The following is an 18,698-nucleotide window of genomic DNA, read 5'->3' as shown; positions in this document are numbered from 1 at the left end:
AAAAGTTACCGTTGTCAACATTATTGTTCGTAGCTCAAAAACTATAACAGTTAGGCGAATGAATTATTTTTTATGAGAAAGCCAATAAAATTCCCTAAATATTGACATATAAAACAATGGAAAACGAATAAGTCCAGTTGGTGAAAAAATTGATAGAAAGAGGGTGAGAAACAGAGTGCTCTGCCCGGCCTATGGTGAGAATTATCGCTAGAAAAAATTTTTTTTGAAGAGCCCTATCTCAGTTATTTTTCATAGAAATTACTTTGTAAATATGCGAAAAGGTAGAGGAAAAGTTGAAGAATAAAGGGAAAGTCAAGAAAAATGGCTTTGGTAACGGCAACAGTTTCATTTTGACGTTATAAATTGATCGAAACGAAAAAAAGTTACCGTTGTCAACATTATTGTTCGTAGCTCAAAAACTATAACAGTTAGGCGAATGAATTATTTTTTATGAGAAAGCCAAGAAAATTCTCTAAATATCGACATATAAAACAATGAAAAACGAATAAGTCCAGTTGGTGAAAAATTGATAGAAAAGTGGGTAAGAAACAGAGCGCTGCCAGGCATACGGTGAGAATTATCGCTAGACATTTTTTTTGAAGAGCCCTACCTCGGATTTTTTCATAGAAATTACTTTGTAAATATACAAAAATGTAGAGGAAAGGTTGAGGAATAAAGTGAGAGTCAAGAAAAATGGCTTTGGTAACAGCAACAGTTTCATTTTGACGTTATAAGCTGTTCGAAACAAAAAAAAAATGTTACCGTTGTCAACATTATTGTTCGTAGCTCAAAAGCTATAACAGTTAGGTGAATGAATTATTTTTTATAAGAAAGCCAACAAAATTCTCTAAATATCGATATACGAGTATATGATAATGAAAAATGAGATTCAGAGCCCTGCCTAAAATCCAGATGTCTCTTATGTGATGCACTAACGAATTTCCTCTAGTTTTACCGTAAAAACTTTGCGAAAGCACGTTGGAAACTGTTCTCGATTGACGTCGCTGTATGTAAACAGCCACACGTGTTTACCCAACCTCGTCATTGTGAGAATTTTACTACGCCATGGATTTGCGCATGCACAGTAGAGGAACTAAAAAATTTATAGAAAATAGAGGATACCAAACAGAGTGTTTCCAATAATGTAATCCTACATTTTATAAAAAAAATGTAAGATACGAGAGAGAAACGTGGGTAGGATCAGCTGATTTCATTGTGAGAAATTTACTATGCCAGGGAATTGCGCATGCGTAGTATAGGGACTGCTTGCCTGGCGTATCGATGCCTGAGTTACACGGTCCAAGGTATGCTTTAGCCTATGGAAACCACCAACTGTCCGAAAATAAAAAAAAATTTACCCCTACCACACGTACGAAAAATGTCGGTAAATTTTACGTAAAATTATGTCAGTCAGAAAAGAAGGGGGGTAGGGGGTTGTTGCGTAATATTACGTCAATTGGACAGGAATGGGTTAAAAATTTATATATTATATATCTTTGGGTCCTTGGGCCCTGGCCGGGGTGTGTTGGATAATTTAAAGATTATATGTATATATATAATGTAAATTTCATATTTTCTCTAATAAAGCACAGGACAGCAATATTCATCAGATATATAAATACTTCAGATGATAAAATTCTTCTTTTCAGATTGTGATCCTCTGCTTCAGACCTTAGTGGTCATTACTGTAGGGAGTAGATGAGAAATAAACAGAAAAGAGAAATGTTGTAAAATAAGATATTGAATGGGGAAAGAATGTAATACAAAATTTGTGCAAATAACTTTAGGCAGTTAAAATTGTTGGAACAGGGTTAGCTGGATTGTTTGAGTATTTTTTATTTTGCCGAAGATAAGCTATTTTAATTCCAAGTACCAGCAATACTAATGTTTGAGGAGGGTTCTATAATCCATCAGATAAGCTAGTAAGTGCAGCAACAAATATAGGCATACTAAAACATCAGAACTGCTCTATGCACGACAGGTGAATCTGTATGTGTGCTCTCTAATGATTCTGTACTAAGTGCATAGCCGCCATAGTTAACTGTAAGTATACAAAAACTTTCAACACCAACAAAATTTTAAAAAAAGGGAGCAGTAGCAATGTCTTTCACTCTCATCGTTTTGTGTTTGCTGCACGGTATAAGTAATAGAAGTAGTAATGACAGTGGACATGGATTGGCACAGTTGGGATACTGCAACACTGCAGTCATATCTATATAGGGATATTTAATGTTGTGACTGTTTTAGTGTTAATTATTCTACAGCTTGTGCTGCTGGTGATAATAATTAGAATACATTGTTGGTAATACAAAAATTTACAGGAGAGAAAAAGAGATTGCCAGCCAGTAGTGACTGCAGAGAAGTTCTGTTTGTAAGCTGTATAAGAATACAGTATATGCTTGACAAATATTTGTTAAAGAACTTAGAAAAACCAAGGTCATAAGTATCTCACAAAGGTGTACCTCCAGTTTATATCAAATGTTGTAAGTGTACTAGGGTTAGCTTAGGCTAGCATGATAGTTATTTGGAATCCATGTGTTATTAATGACTGATAATCCATGTTTCATCAATTCCACACACTTGAAACTGTGGGATTGGTGATATAGTAGAAAGGATATCCAATAACAATTAGTTTCAAGTATAAGAAAAGTCTGAAAATGTGTGATTTTATTTTCTTATTTTTTATATAGTGGAAAACTAGATTAATAGAAGAGTTAATGCAAATGTTTGCAGTCTTATGCTAGAATGTTCAACTAAATCATCACATTGTAACAATGCAAAATTTATGTGTTGTGCTTTATTATATTTTTATTTACTCCACAGCAAATGGCTGATTTGCTTGCGAGATACAAGTCGGAGTATGAAGTAAAGTTGGCAGCAGCAGAATTGCAGGTGCAGCATTTGCAACTAGCATATGGAGGGAAACAATCTACTAAGGTAATTTAAATACTTGAGCTTTTTTATTTTTATATATCTACAAGTCTGAGACTAATGGAGTTATTTTCTCTGGTATCCTATCTCAGTACTAAATTTTTTTTTTTTTTTTTTTTTTTTTTTTTTTTTTTTTTTTTTTTTGCAGATACGTTGCTTAACTTCTGAGCCCGCGCCACACACACACACACACACACACATGCACGTATATATACAGTAGAACCTCGGTCCTCAACGCTAACTCGTCCCAGAAGAAGTGTCGAGATTCGATTTTGTCGAATTCTGAGTTAATTTCTCCCATAAGAAATAACTAAAAATGGATTAATCCATTCCTGACCACCAGTCATTACCCCAACCTTGCCTTTTTATACAAAACTTTACACAAATTACAATTAAATAAGTTCAGAGTTGAATAACTTACCGTATCAGAAGCACTTTTTACATTTTTAAATGCATACTGTATCAAAAAAATTGGCCTATGACCAATGCGGCCGTATTACCGATGATAGACCGAAAAATATAGGCTAGGCTAGGTAGCCTATAGGCACTACCAGAATGTACTGCAACGGGTACACATGAAAACTGTTGTTAATAATGATAACATTGAAAAACAAGCCAGATTATCACATTAAATTAATAATACAGTATTTATAAGCCGAATTACTGTATGTCTGTTATCATAAAATTAAGAAAAATTTCGTAAATTACGTCAGAACTCTGCAGCTTGTGGCAGATGTAAACAAACCACAGCGCCATCCTGGTCGTGTATCGCGGTACTAATTACATAAACATTCAATATTTATGGTAAATTTACTGAAAGATGTTTTACAGTGATTTTGTACACTATTCCAGTAGACTCTGTATGAAATTTACCATAAATATTGAATGTTTATGTAATTAGTACCGCGATACACCACCAGGATGGCGCTGTGGTTTGTTTACAGCTGCCACAAGCTGCCGAGTTCCGACGTAATTTAGGAAATTTTTCTTAATTTTATGATAACAGACATACAGTAATTCGGCTTATAAATACTGTATTATTGATTTAATGTGATAATCTGGCTTGTTTTTCAACAGCAGCAGCAGCAGCAGCATGTGCGAGCTTTAAATGCTTTTAAATAAGCATGGGAAGAATGCCACCAACAACGCCAACTAGCGGCAGCCGCCCAAAACTCTTTTTTCTAAAACATCATATGATTCATTGGGTTGGATTCCGGTTTGTTGTTTGAGCTCCGACGCAAAATTTACGCAACATTTCATGTTGAAATCCGATTATGTCGAGTTCTAGTACAGTCGAGGACCGGGGTTCTACTGTACTGTATATATGTAGATAGAAAGGTAGACCTAAGGTAACATGAGCTGAGGGCATTGTGGGTTCAAGTGTCTCTTAAACAAACTTATTTTATTTCACATGACGTTGTGTTCTTGAAGGAGAGTCAGGGCAATATAGTAGTTTTTTCTTTATTGTCCCCTTTGGAGTTTATAAAGATTCCACCTTCGAAAGACTAGCTGCTTCACTGGAGTTAGCTGGACTTGAGACTAAATTAACTAAGTCCAAATTTGGACTTCGAAAAAACTAAGTACTTGAGAGAGTTGTGAAAATTTCTAAGTTTCGTTAGTACCGAGATATGGGTCACTTACACGCCTTTAACACACCCACACTCAAGGTTCCACTCCATGACATTCTTCCTGTCCTACTCCTCATTTCTTCTCCCTTTATAGTGTTTGGCCAGTGACGTCATTAATGTGTCACAGTTCATAAGGTGTGTGGACTATGTCACTGTTCACGATCTCTAATATGCTTCATTCATCATTCTGTTTGTCATATTTTGTTCACCATTCTCTTTCTTACGCTATCAACTTCACAACAGGCAATTTGCTTTTGTGCTTTGGAATGATGAATCGGCTTCTCGCTACCTACCTCAGAACAGTCGTTTAAAATTTTTTGTCTTGGTGCTTGATCAACACTGCTCTCTTCCTCTCTCTAATGGTCTGACTCGTAAGTATAAGACCATCTTTATCACTCTTTATGATAGTCTCAATAATAGTTCAGTAAAACAGCAATTTTTTCAAATTTTTAAAAATTTGTATACTGTACATATCTTTGGTCCCTGGGGTCTGGTTGTGTCTGGATAATGTACATCTGGGTGGATAATCAAAAGATTACACAGCCGGACCCCAGGGACCAAAGATAAGTATATCAATAAAAAAAAATTGAAAAACCATTCTCCAATGTTTGGCAACAATGCACAGATCTAAAGAAATGTTGGTAATGACGCTTACATCCATAAACAGACTGAGAGGGAAGGGGGAATGTTGGAGGCCAGGTAGAGTGCCCAAGGTGGGGGGATGGAGGTCAGAAGGGTGGGAGCCATGGGAGGGGAGTGGCAGTAAGGCCACAGAAAGATTCACGCAGACTGAGAGCGTGGGTTGTTTTGGAAAGCGGGTTGCCAGGGAAGGACTTTCTGTGGCTGGAAAGGGGTGGGAATGCAGTTTGGGAGGGGTAGAGAGGGCTAGGCAGGCATTGTGGATTTTTTTTTTTTTTTTTTTTTTATGCTTTTTCCACATTTTTTTAACTCTTTTACCCCCATCGCAGTGAGCAGCTTAAAATTTTAAAACAAAAATTTTTTTTCAAATACCTCTAATGTTGATTATTTTTATCCCAGAGAGTTCAGTTTGGTCTTTTTTTTTTTTTTTTTTTTTTTTTTTAGCAAATAATACTTATCTTAGTACTGTACAAAGACTATTTGTGACGAATTTAGAATATGTTTTATTGTATAGCTGATAAAACTTCCATTTTGTTTATATATAGTTTTATATATTTTGGACAAAATATATAAGAGAAAATATTGATATAAAACGTACAAAAATTTTCTTGCAATGCAGCGTTAGTTACCACTGGACTACGCAAGAAAAAGTTTTTTTATATTTTGGACAAATATATGAGAAAATATTGATATAAAACGTACAAAAATTTTCTTGCAATGCAGCGTTAGTTACCACTGGACTACGCAAGAAAAAGTTTTTTTCAGATTTTATCCGAGAGAGCTGATTTTGTTCTTGTCTTTTCAACAGATGACTGAACTTCATCCTTAAGACATCAAAATCCTCCAAACTATAAATAAAAACAATAGATTTAGTGTTGCTGAAAATGAAAATTTGTATAACATGTCTTACTTGACTTCTTTTAGCACAAAAACTGTTAATGACAATCTTAGCACCAAAACTATTTGTGACAAGAATTTAAAATATTTTTGTCGTATAGCAAATTAAATTTATATATTTTGGATAAAAAAAAAGAGAAAATATTGATAGAACAAGAATGAAAAATTTCTCACTTTACTGGGTGAGTTACTGCTAGACTATGCAAGAAAAAGTTTTTTAATCTCCGTAGCATCTTTAAATTTTATACTGGAGAGCTTATTTTGGTCTCCTCTCTTTTTGACAAATGATTGAATTTCATCTTTAAATCATCAGAATCCCCATTAGATATGAAGTAGGGAAAAAAATCAGGTAAAATGTAGTTGAAAAGGAAAATTGTTATAACTTGTCTTACTCATCCTAGTGCAAAAGCTATAAGTGTCAGGAATTTGAAATATTTTTTGTTGTATGGCAGCCCTGGTTGTAGATAAACACACTGTGAAATGGTCTGGGTATTTTCATAAAATTTCAAGAGAACTAAATCGAGTGCTGCTGACGTGATTGTGCTAAAAGACGCGTTAATTGGTGCTTATGTACGAAAGAAGTGAATTCAGTGTATGTTGGACTTAGTTTTATTTTAAGATAAATAAAGGCTGAATGGTGGAGAATCCCCCTTTCAAGTTCACTTCCATTTTTGCGCATGCGCACTAGGCCCTAGCAACCCACAGCGTCCATAGCAACGAAGGACAACGAAAACATCTTGGTGTGTATGTTGGACTTAGTTTTATTTGAGGATTTAAATAAAGGCTGAATGGTTTTTATTGGAGCGAAGCTCAGCACTTTGTACACAGTTCCCTTCCATTTACTGGCAAAAGGTTCGAAAATCCATGCAAAACAAAGGCCCCTAGTTCTCACTGCTACATCATGTTATTAATACTCTGTAATGTAGTCTGTTTTTGGTACGGTAATTGTTTTGTTTTATAATATTTTCATGGAAATTTTACTCAGATATGTTATAATAATAATTTTAGAGCATTATTAGGATAAATATTTTAGGTTGTTTTCTTGCTTTAATTGCCGTATGAAAACATTTTCATTGTGTTCATTAACACTTTACAATCTTACATTACCTCACTTTTGTGGTTGTGGCGCTAAATGACAAAACATACTATAATGATTTTTGCATATGTAATAGGCAATAAATTTCCTTTAAAATGAGGTATGATTCATAGAAATCGTTTGGCTGGTTTTTCTTTTATGAGTTGGCAAACTTTAAATGATCTTTTTTAAAAAACGAATTACACTGCGCCACTCAAATGATCTTAAGAAACTACAGCGTTCGCAGCTGAAAGGCATTAATAAAGATGAACTGATAGAAGCTATTTTAACGTCTACTGCTGTTGATGGAGATATCCATGAGAAATTAACAACAATCGTAATGATTTGGCGGAGGTGAAATTGTCTCTTGTTTCTTCTGATGCAAATGTGACTTCCAAGATTACTGAGATGCAACAGAAAATAGATAAGCAGTCAGAAATAATTATAGCACAGCAATTATTTTTGGAGAAATTGGATCGTAGGGAGAGGGAGAAGAATTTAGTACTTCTTGGCGTTCCAGATGAACGGGTAGCTCTGGAGGGGTTGAATGATGAAGATTCCAAGATCCAGAAGATATTTGACATTCTTCAGGTGACTACTCCGATTCTATCTCATAGGAGGCTGGGAACTCGTAATGAGGATAATACTCGTTCCCGACCTATCCTTGTCACATTGGGCTCGAGAGCAGAAAGGGATGCCATAGTTGAAAAGGGGAAAGCTTTAAAACAATGCCAAGACCCATTCAAGAAGATTTTTGTTAAAAAGGATACCCATCCGGCTGTCAGGATGGAATGGAAAAGACTGCACGAAGCCGAAAGGAGAGAGAAAGAGAAGCCAGAAAATCAGGGATGTGCAATTAGGATGAACTACAGGGAGAGAAAGCTCTATAAAGATGATGTGGTGATTGATTCATGGAATCCTCACCCTTTTAGGTAGCCCACGGAAACATCTTAAAATAATCTCATGGAACGTTAATGGTGTTAGGACCAAGATTGAGAAAACTTTTGTAGAGAATTTATTATTGGATTATGATATAATTTGCCTTAATGAAGTAAAAACCTCGTCATCAATTAATTTCCCTGGTTATGTATCTTGTATTAGTCGTAATAGGAGCGCAGAACACCGCGGAGGTACTTGTGTTTTGATCCGTAGGTGTCTTTTTTCTTACGTTGTGATTGAAGATATAAGTATTAGTGATCAGGTGTGGCTCACAATTAGTTGTGTGCCGAATGTGTTATTTGGTTTTTGTTATGTCCCCCCATCTGATTCACCTTATTTTGACATGTCATTACTTAGTAAGATACAGGAGAAAGTTAAGTTTTATGTAGGTGGTTGTGTGGTGATGGGTGATTTAAACGCTTGTTTTGGTGTCGGTGTCCGTGACTTGCCGGTGAGAGGGGATCTACCTAGCTATTCTTACCCTACTATCCCCGACGCCGTACCTAACCCTAATGACAATGGGAGGATGTTACTCGGGGTTTGTGTAGATGAAAAACTTTTGGTTGTTAACAATCTTCAAACATCTTGCAGGCAATTCAAGGGAGGTCTTACTTATAGGCAGGGACAACTGTGGGTGTCTGAGCTTGATTCTTGTTTGATATCTCATGAGTACATACACATTGTTAAGAGTTTCGATGTAATTCAGGATTTGAGATTACCTTCTAATCATGCACCCATATCCTTAGCCTTTATATGCCCTGGCCTCGATTTAACTGATATAAAAGAAAGAGCGTCTCAGCTCGGTGGTCATGCAGTGTTGCAAAGTAAAGCTACTAATAAATATGTGACTCCGCCTATAATGTCAGAACAAATGAATCAAGAATTGTTTGTCAGTGAGTTGGTGAAACATAGAGAACCTACTTTTGATGGAAGTATTGACAATTTTGAAGGTGATCTGGGTACTATATTCTACGAGTGCGCAAGTAAATCGGTAGTTAGGAGGCTAGCACCTGGTGTTGATGTTACTGTAAATAGGTGGGAACGCCTTTTAAGTGAGAATGATAGTGCTACAATCTGGCGTGCTATTAATTGGCGCGGAGAGTTAAATACCGATTCAACTGACTTTGGTAATGCTTCTTCACCATCAGATCAGGAATTTATTGAACACTTCACACAGCTGTATGACCACTCGGGGGATACGATTGAGAATCTTGATGACTTACAAACTGATATATATGTACCCATTTTGGATGATCCTATTTCATGCCATGAAGTACAATCACAAATCAAGCGTTTGAAGAGTGGGAAAGCGAGCGGACCTGATGGAGTGCCCCCTGGATTATATAAAATGTTACCTGTGTCTTGGATTTTATGCATAGTAGCCTTGTTTAACAATATATTTATGTCCTCATTGTATCCTGTATCATGGATTAATGCAAAGTTGTTTACTGTCTTTAAACGTGGTTCAAGGTTATTGGTTAAAAATTATCGGGCAATAAATGTGATAAACTCAATAGCTAAATTGTATGATGCAGTTCTGTGTGCCCGACTCTCTCTTTGGTTTACTCCATGCAGGGAGCAGGCAGGGTCGCAGAGGGGAAGGGGGTGTTTGGAGCATATTATATCTTTACGATTGTTGATTGACCTTGCAAAGAGGAAAAAATTCAAACTTTTTGTGACATTTATTGATTTCCAACAAGCTTATGACAGAGTACCAAGGCGTACTTTATTTTTGATACTGAAAAGACTAGGTTGTGGATCTGTAATGATAGCAGCACTTATTTCTATGTACAAAATTACCAATAGTATTGTCGGGACAACTCTAATTGCTTCGACAATTGGTGTTCGCCAGGGGTCACCAACCTCATGTCTATTGTTTGTCATTTTTGTGGACGATCTTATAAGATTAATTAAAAGTAATTGTGGTATTGATGGCTTTCTGGGTTGGTTACACATCCTTGTCCTTATGGATGACACAATATTCCTTTCAACAAGCAGGTGTGGTATGATGCAAAAGTTAAATTTGCTCAATCAGTTTTGTAGCTCTCATGGAATGAAAATAAATAGTAGTAAGACCAAATTTTTTGTGATAAATGGCAATGGACGCGATGAGGAGCCAATGGTTGTAGAGAGTATTGTTGTTGATCCCTGCGAGCAATATGTATATTTAGGATGTATTTTTACCGCTGATGGCTCTATATCATCATCAGTGAAAGCAGAAGCACAAACTAGAATGTGTCATGTTTTAAAATTTATTTCATTCTTAAATAAAAATAATGATGTTCCTTTTTATATTAAGAAAAGGGTTTTTCATTCGGCTTTGTTACCAGCATTAATGTATGGAAATGAATCTTGGATTAACGGTGATTTGAGACCCATGGAAAAATTATATTCATGGTGCATAAAGCAACTGTTAGGTGTAAGGAAAACCACTACAAATTCTCTTTGCTTGGTCGAACTCGGTCTTGTTGATTTTCGTTCACTGGTCAGGTCAAAGCAGAGACAGTTTTTCGCTAAAGCTTGGGTGGAGTGTGGTACAATGGGAGACGATCCACTGGGCCATGTAATTAATCTAATTTTGGAATTTAATACCCCTACCTCACGTTATATAAGAGACTTGTTAGATAATAATATTGACGATGTAATGCAAGCATCTGAAAGATTGAAACATGAAGTAACTACCTCAAACTCAGGTAGATTAACTTTCTATAAAAACATCAATTCAGAATTTAACGTTCATGACATTTATAGTAAAAAAACCAATGTAAATGAGTTGGAGAGAATGGAGTGGACAAGATTAAGACTGAGTTCCCATTCTCTTGCTATTGAGGTTGGCCGTTGGAACAGAAGAGGGAGGGGCCGGTTACCTGTAGAGGAGAGGTTGTGTGTGTGTGGCCAAATACAAACTGAGCAACATGTAATCGAAGCATGCCCCAGGACCTACCAGATTCGGACCCAGTATGATATCTCGTCAATGAGCGACTTGATGATAGAAAGATCAGACTATGTAAATGTTTGTCATATCGTAGGCTTAATTTTGAAGGTTTTCAAATAATAAGATGCAAACTCTCTCATCGTGCCTCGCCCAGCTGACTTCATTTTGTGTTACAATTTTAACGCATTTCCAGTTTAATCTGAATGTGTGATGTTTATTAGTCTATTGTATATTATTGTTGTTATATGTGATATGGAATTGGATATTCTAAACAGCTCTCGATATGATCTCTTTTGTGTTATTTAAAAAATTAATATTAATTATTGTTGCCATTTGTTTTGAATACAGTTCTTTTTAATTTTGTTTTTCCTTTTTAGGAAATGTAATTTGTGAAATGAGTTTATGTATTTGGACCGTTGTGTAATTTCATAATATTGTATTTGATGTTTCTGTGGAGAATGGTCAATAAAATATCTATCTATCTGTCTATCTATCTATCTATACCTGATCAAAGTTCCTTTTCATTTATATATACAGTAATACCATAATGTGTTTAATGCATTAACACTTAAAATTATTGTCCATATTCCATATTAGCATGTGTTTATAGTTACATGACTGTATTTTTTCAGTTCCTCTGCAGGTTAAATAAGCTGCTTATCATTTAGGAGAGAAAAATAAGTTACCATTAATTACAGGGCACTTTTGTTGTTTCTTTAATATGAAACATTTTAAAATGTTATAAACAGTTTACTTGACCTGAGAGTAAAGATGTTGGCTGTGGGGATATTTGATCCGCTTTGGCTATCCCTTGGGCTATCAATACTGTCCAGTGACTGGCTGCTTGAGGTGACCACCGTTGTTATTGTTTCAAATCAAGCTGGCTATTTAAATGCCCTCGTTGACCACGTATCAAGGAAACTGAGGTTTGGCAGCGGCGGCCAAAAATTATGCCACATCTCTTTGTTCTTATGAAGATAAATTAGGCTTGTGCTGCAAATATATGAAGCCTGATATGTTTCGATGTTATCTTTCAATGAATAACATTTCTTTTTTATATTTCACTTGAACAAGGTCTAACAGGGCAAAACTTTTAATTATAACGAGACGTTTGACACCGCTCTGTTCTTTTCCTGGCCCCACCCCAGCTATCTTAGAATGTTAAACAGACTATAGTTGGTTTTGTTACTCTGTATCACGACGACAATATTTACTCCTTTTCATTTATGAACAGGAATGTTAGTGCATCATCATAGTGATAATAGTAATCATTTTAGTTTCTACAAATTTATGTTTGTACAGTAATACCTCGAACTTGCACGATTCGAGTTGCACAAATTCACAGACACACGAATTTTTCATTGGAACCTAACTAATGGTCATACACAGTTTTTTCACAGACACGCGAACATTTCCGAACACTGAGAAACCCTGCAAGAGTGTTTGTTTAATTTTTTTATGTAATTTATAAGTTTTCAAGCTTTTATGTATAAATTACGTAACATTAAATATTATTAAAAGTAATAATATCTCTCTCTCTCTCTCTCTCTCTCTCTCTCTCTCTCTCTCTCTCTCTCTCTCTCTCTCTCTCTCTCTCTCTCTTTTAGTGAGATGAATTTTTATGGTACATGTATACAGGTATGTTTATTTTGTATGATAAATAAACTTTTTACGTAATAATAAGTACTAATGTTCAGATATTAATAAGATTAATAATAATAATAATAATAAATAATAATAATATAATAATAATAATAATAATAATGAAACTGTAATACAAAATTCGTATTATCATGAACAAACAAATTCTTCCCTCATTTTATGTAAGAAGGTGGAAAGCAAAAGCTGTCAGACATGTCATTTAACATGACAAGAATGGGAGTGTTGCTAATCAGTGGTCAAATTTTTCTTGTAATTCTCTCTCTCTCTCTCTCTCTCTCTCTCTCTCTCTCTCTCTCTCTCTCTCTCTCTCTCTCTCTCTCTCTCTCTCTCTCTTTAAAAAATTTCACTCTCTTAGTAAGGACAACTTAGCTAACCTACGTATCACAGCACCGTTTCTCTATATGTCTTTAACCGTACAGTAGATATCTTCTGAGTTAAAAGTATATCTTAGTTTAACCAGACCACTGAGCTGATTAACAGCTCTCCTAGGGCTGGCCCGAAGGATTAGATAAGAACCAATTGGTTACCTAGCAACGGGACCTACAGCTTAATAAAATAGATTGGTGGAATGGGGGAGAGAGTCACACACTATATTCTTAAGTCAACCATTTATTTCTTTTTTTAAGGGTAATGTATTAAGCTAACTCTCTCTCTCTCTCTCTCTCTCTCTCTCTCTCTCTCTCTCTCTCTCTCTCTCTCTCTCTCTCTCTCTCTCTCTCTCTCTCTCTCTCTCTCTCTCTCTCATGTGTTATTCTCTGTCTCCGTAATAATTGATAAATAATTTCACTCTTTAAGTAAGGACAACTCTTGAACCAGGCGATTCTTTACCGTTCGTGTTGGTTCTCTCTCTCTCTCTCTCTCTCTCTCTCTCTCTCTCTCTCTCTCTCTCTCTCTCTCTCTCTCTCTCTCTCTCTCTCTCTCTCTCTCTCGTTCATAGTTAGCACTCACACATTTTTACAAGTTATTAATTCTCTGTATGTCTTTACCTGTACAGTAGATAGTTTAAATTGATCTAATTTGACCTGTATCGTCTACGAAGTGTAAATGCGCTAGTGTTGCAAATACGTTCTAAAACATAGAGACATAATAACTAAGAGTTGTATTAGTCAAAATATAAAACACTGTTTGTTCATGAAAAAGCATTTCAGAATAAAGAGAAAGAGACGCAGAATAAAGAAATTGTTAAAGAGGTTGAGACGATTCTAAAAATAGATCGGTTGGAAGGGGAGAGAGAGAGAGAGAAATTCTTTTACAACTCAATTTTTATGTAAACCATTTATTTCTCTTTTTTAAGGGTAATGTATTAAGCTAACTTTTAAATGAAATTACAGTAACTTTAATTTCATTTAAAAGTTAACTTAATAATTTGGGAGCATGATTAGGGTCATATTTAGTGTTTAAACTTTAGAAATAAGCATTTATTTGCATTTTGAGAGACCACGCCAAACTTACGCGAAAATTCACCCTGCACGAGGGGTTCTGGAACCTAACCTCACGTAAGTTCGGAGTATGACTGTAATTCAAAGCGTTTAAAGCTAGCTTTGACGTTGACATGTCTCGAATGCTAATAGCTCTACTGTCATTAAAATGAAATCTTTATCAAGGTTAAAGTAGCCTGTCAACTCGAAGATTTTCTGGCTATGCTCCCATTACAAGCAGTTCGGAGTTAGCTTACACAGCTAACACGGCTGCATTACTTGCTGCGAGACTGAAAGATCTCCCAATACATCTGATCACGTACTGGTCTAACGCACTAGTTGGCCCCAACACATTTTGCTCTGGTAATGACGTCATCTGATTGTTTCATTTCTTGATGGTATCCTAAAGTTTGTTCATTCTGATTTTAGAGACTGTTCATGTAGTTCTCTCTCTCTCTCTCTCTCTCTCTCTCTCTCTCTCTCTCTCTCTCTCTCTCTCTCTCTCAAGAGAGAAATTATTAACGTAAAATATTTGTGTGGTCACTGGTATTAGTCTTAGCTTTTGAGATCTGAATGTAGGAAAAGTGTGTAATGGTGCCTAACAAAAAAAGTTTTGTGAATCTCAAGCAGCTGCATTTCAGGTGATTTTGCAAAAGTTTTCACAAGCTTGTGTAAGGTAAAGTGAATTTTACTTATTACCATGGAATAATAAGGTGTATTAGGGAAATTTTGCTTTAGTGAAAGTATTACTGGTAAATCTTTTGTGTATTTTTGTGTGTTATTGTGTTTGCAATCTCTTGATTTTTGACATTTTATATATTGGTGATTTAACATTTATTTACTTGGCATTTTTAATTTTCTCGATAATTTAATATTGCATACTTGATTTAATTTTCAATTACTAAAGTTTTCTTTTCAAATCTTGCGTAATTCTTAGTGGATTAAGTTTTGCTTAACTTAATTACTTGATAAATTAATGTTTTTGTGATTTAGTTTTGTTTAATCATTTAATTTAGGAATTAATTAAATCTTGTGTTGTTTTCAAGTAATAGTAAATTTTTTCAGATCGTGAATTCTAGTTGTAAATTTTGAATAAAAATAAATGTTTGTGTTTAACATTTTTGAAAAACAGTTTCATTCATTGACCACCAGTGAATAGGATTAAATGTGTGCATAAGGCAAAGTGATAAACATGTTTTGTACCTTTAGTTTTGCTGAAGTGAATTAAGACCAGGAATACAGTTAAAGTTGTTTGATGGAGTGATTTCTTGTTTAATTGTTGATACCTCACACTTGTTTTGATAAACTTAGTTTGATTTTTCACATGATTAATAAGCTTTTTAAGGGGTCACTGTTATCTTTAGAGTACTAAGTCATAATTTTTATTGTTATGAGAGTTCAGGTATCTGGCTGATGTGAGGTGAATTTTTGAATTCTGTGATTAGTTGTGTAATAACCAGGTGCCTGGAACACTTTGTGACATACATATATAAAACATGGTGGTGGAAGGGTACAGAGTTGCTGTCTTCACAACAATAGTTTTATTTCACCTTATCTGGAATTTGCCCCTATCCAACAGGGCCTGTATTATATATATATATATATATATATATATATATATATATATATATATATATATATATATATATATATATATATATATATATATATATATATATATATATATATATATATATATATATATATATATATATATATATATATATATATTATATATACATACACACACATACACACACATACACACACACACACACACAGGCAGATCCTGCTTACCGGCGGCATCAATTAACTGCATTTCGGTGTTACAGTGCTTGGCTACCGGCATTGTTAACCAGATTTTCGGCGGCGTTAAGCAATTTTGAGCGCCAGTAAGCAGTTTATCAGTATCGATAAGCTGTATATTGGCGCCTTGGAGCAGTTTATCGGTATTATTATCAGCGATTTTTGGTTAGTGGCACCCAGCCAGGAACAGAACCCCCACCGTTAACCAGGGACCACCTATATAAATATATTATACAGTAATATCTCAATTAACCAGATTAGTAGGCCCAAGACCCTGTTGGTTAAGTTAAGTATACCTTAGTTTTACCAGACCACCGAGCTGATTAACAGCTCTCCTAGGGCTGGCCCGAAGGATTAGACTTATTTTAGTGGCTAAGAACCAATTGGTTACCTAGCAACGGGACCTACAGCTTATTGTGGAATCCGAACCACATTATAGCGAGAAATGAATTTCTGTCACCAGAAATAAATTCCTCTAACTCTTCGCCAGCTGGCTGGGGGAATTGAACTCCGGCCCATCGAGTGACAGTCTGAAGCTTAACCGACTCAGCCTTTGGATAGGGGCAAATTCCAGATAAGGTGAAATAAAACTATGGATGTAAAATAGCAACTCTGTACCCATCCAGCCCATGTTATCAATACCACTTAACCGCAAACACTAAGTATGGTAATAAACAACCATCACACTACAAGTATAAGCTGAAAGCTTTAGCAAAAAGCAGTTATCTACCTTTCTTTGGAAGGATCCAGAGCTTTGCCGTGAATCTTCTTGTTAGAAACCCCGTGTCGAATCTTGAACTGAAACAGCTCACTTTCAGGCATCTTGAAGTCAGCAACTATGTGCAGGCAAGCAAACTTCGTAGGTGCAGCCTACAACCTGGCACCACACATTCACACCAGCAGCCCTTTACCATGACCTTGCAGGCCTTACTCTTGGTCCTCTTCTTCTTGAAGTCTGCTATGTACTTTTTCAGCTTTTTGAGGCAGGATTATCTACTGTAGGTCACATTGGAGGAGTATGGCATTATAAGGTTGACTGACCAGTGCCATACATCTCCATGATACCTGAACTATACCATCCTGCCTTCATTCTCCCAACAATTTCTAGTTTATTTTGAAGGGGTAACACCATCGCCCTATTAGGACAATGTGGGCTGTTCAGATGATAAACAGCACCACACACAGCACTAGCATCCCTTGCAATGCTGCAGGCATTACAAAGAAAGCCATATGCTCAGGGTATGGCATCTCACAGGGAAATGACTCGCAAAGAGTTCTAACAAGCGACTAGATCACACACTACTGTACAGAGAGGGAAAATCTTTGTTACTTAGTGCATTAATACTGTCTGGATGTAGCCAGTAAAACTCACAATGACATATATGTTCCCCCAAGAACATAGTGAAAAGCTTACAAAAAACAAGTGCTTGCCTACCCCTGCAATATCTGCTATATGCCATCAGACAGATGACATTTCCATATCGGCCAATAAAAAACGATAAACAAAATGACATTTCATGACGTGTTAAGTGACATCATGCTTTTAAGAAAATAATCTCTTTACTTCTTTTGCTTTGTGTGTGTTATAAATTGTACGTATGTAGTGTTTTTTAGAGCAGTATCTCTCTCTCTCTCTCTCTCTCTCTCTCTCTCTCTCTCTCTCTCTCTCTCTCTCTCTCTCTCTCTCTCTCTCTCTCTCTCTCTCTCTCTCTCTGTTCCTCGTTGGGCAGGTGGGTTCTGTTCTCAGCTAGCACTCTGCTGGCCGCGAGTTCGAATCTCCGACCGGCCAATGAAGAATTAGAGAAATTTATTTCTGGTGATAGAAATTCATTTCTCGCTATACTTTGGTTTGGATTCCACAGTAAGCTGTGGGTCCCGTTGCTAGGTAACCAGTTGGTTCTTAGCCACGTAAAATAAATCTAATCCTTCGGGCCAGCCCTAGGAGAGCTGTTAATCAGCTCAGTGTTCTGGTTAAACTAAGGTATACTTATCTCTCTCTCTCTCTCTCTCTCTCTCTCTCTCTCTCTCTCTCTCTCTCTCTCTCTCTCTCTCTCTCTCTCTCTCTCTCTCTAGGCGACATCAAATGCGTTTGTATCTTTTTGTTCGTAGAGTTTATTGCTTTTTCATCTTTTATGCAATGAAAATTATAACAAAACACACAAATAAAAAAGAGTAAGAAAATAGAAATGAGAATATCATAAAACAAAAATTAAAAGGGAAGGGTGTGTGTGTGTGTGTGTGTGTGTTATAGGCTTTAACAGTTTTTTTTTATATATTTCATTACAAGTTACAGTACTGTACATTTACTTTAATAAAATGTGGGAACAGCCTAAACATAAAACATGAAGTCTAATACGACCAAACACTGTTTACCCCTCTCCAGCCATCCCACACTGCATTCCCAACCCAACCCAACTCTCTCTCTCTCTCTCTCTCTCTCTCTCTCTCTCTCTCTCTCTCTCAGGAAACCCTGGGTACCCACCTTCCAAAACAACCCTTCCTCTGGGTGAGTCTTTCTGTAAACAGCCTTACTGCTGTTCCCTCTAAAGGTGCCCAGCCTTCTGACCGCCCCCCCCTCCCACATTGGAAACTTTTCCTAGCCTCCTCCATCCCCCAAACCCTTTCTCACTCTGTATGAGTGTAAGCAGTGTTACCAACATTTCATTAGACAGTGCAGCATTGCCTGCAATTGAAGAGCAGTTTTTCAAATTTTGAAATATATATATATATATGTATATATATATATATATATATATATATATATATAT

General features: G+C 36.0%; 1 protein-coding gene across 1 annotated transcript in view; it reads left to right on the top strand.

The window, feature by feature from the left end:
- LOC136833711 (synaptonemal complex protein 1-like) overlaps positions 1–18,698 on the top strand; it is a 378,221-nt gene that overhangs the window by 270,117 nt on the left and 89,406 nt on the right. The window contains exon 17 of the mRNA XM_067095919.1: positions 2,824–2,937. Coding sequence (XP_066952020.1) covers positions 2,824–2,937 — 114 coding nt within the window. The remainder of the gene's footprint in view (positions 1–2,823; positions 2,938–18,698) is intronic.

This window comes from Macrobrachium rosenbergii, chromosome 4 (assembly GCF_040412425.1).
Source record: "Macrobrachium rosenbergii isolate ZJJX-2024 chromosome 4, ASM4041242v1, whole genome shotgun sequence".
Lineage (NCBI taxonomy): Eukaryota > Metazoa > Arthropoda > Malacostraca > Decapoda > Palaemonidae > Macrobrachium > Macrobrachium rosenbergii.
Note: the sequence above shows the minus strand (reverse complement) of the source record. Positions and strands in the feature narration are given on the sequence as shown.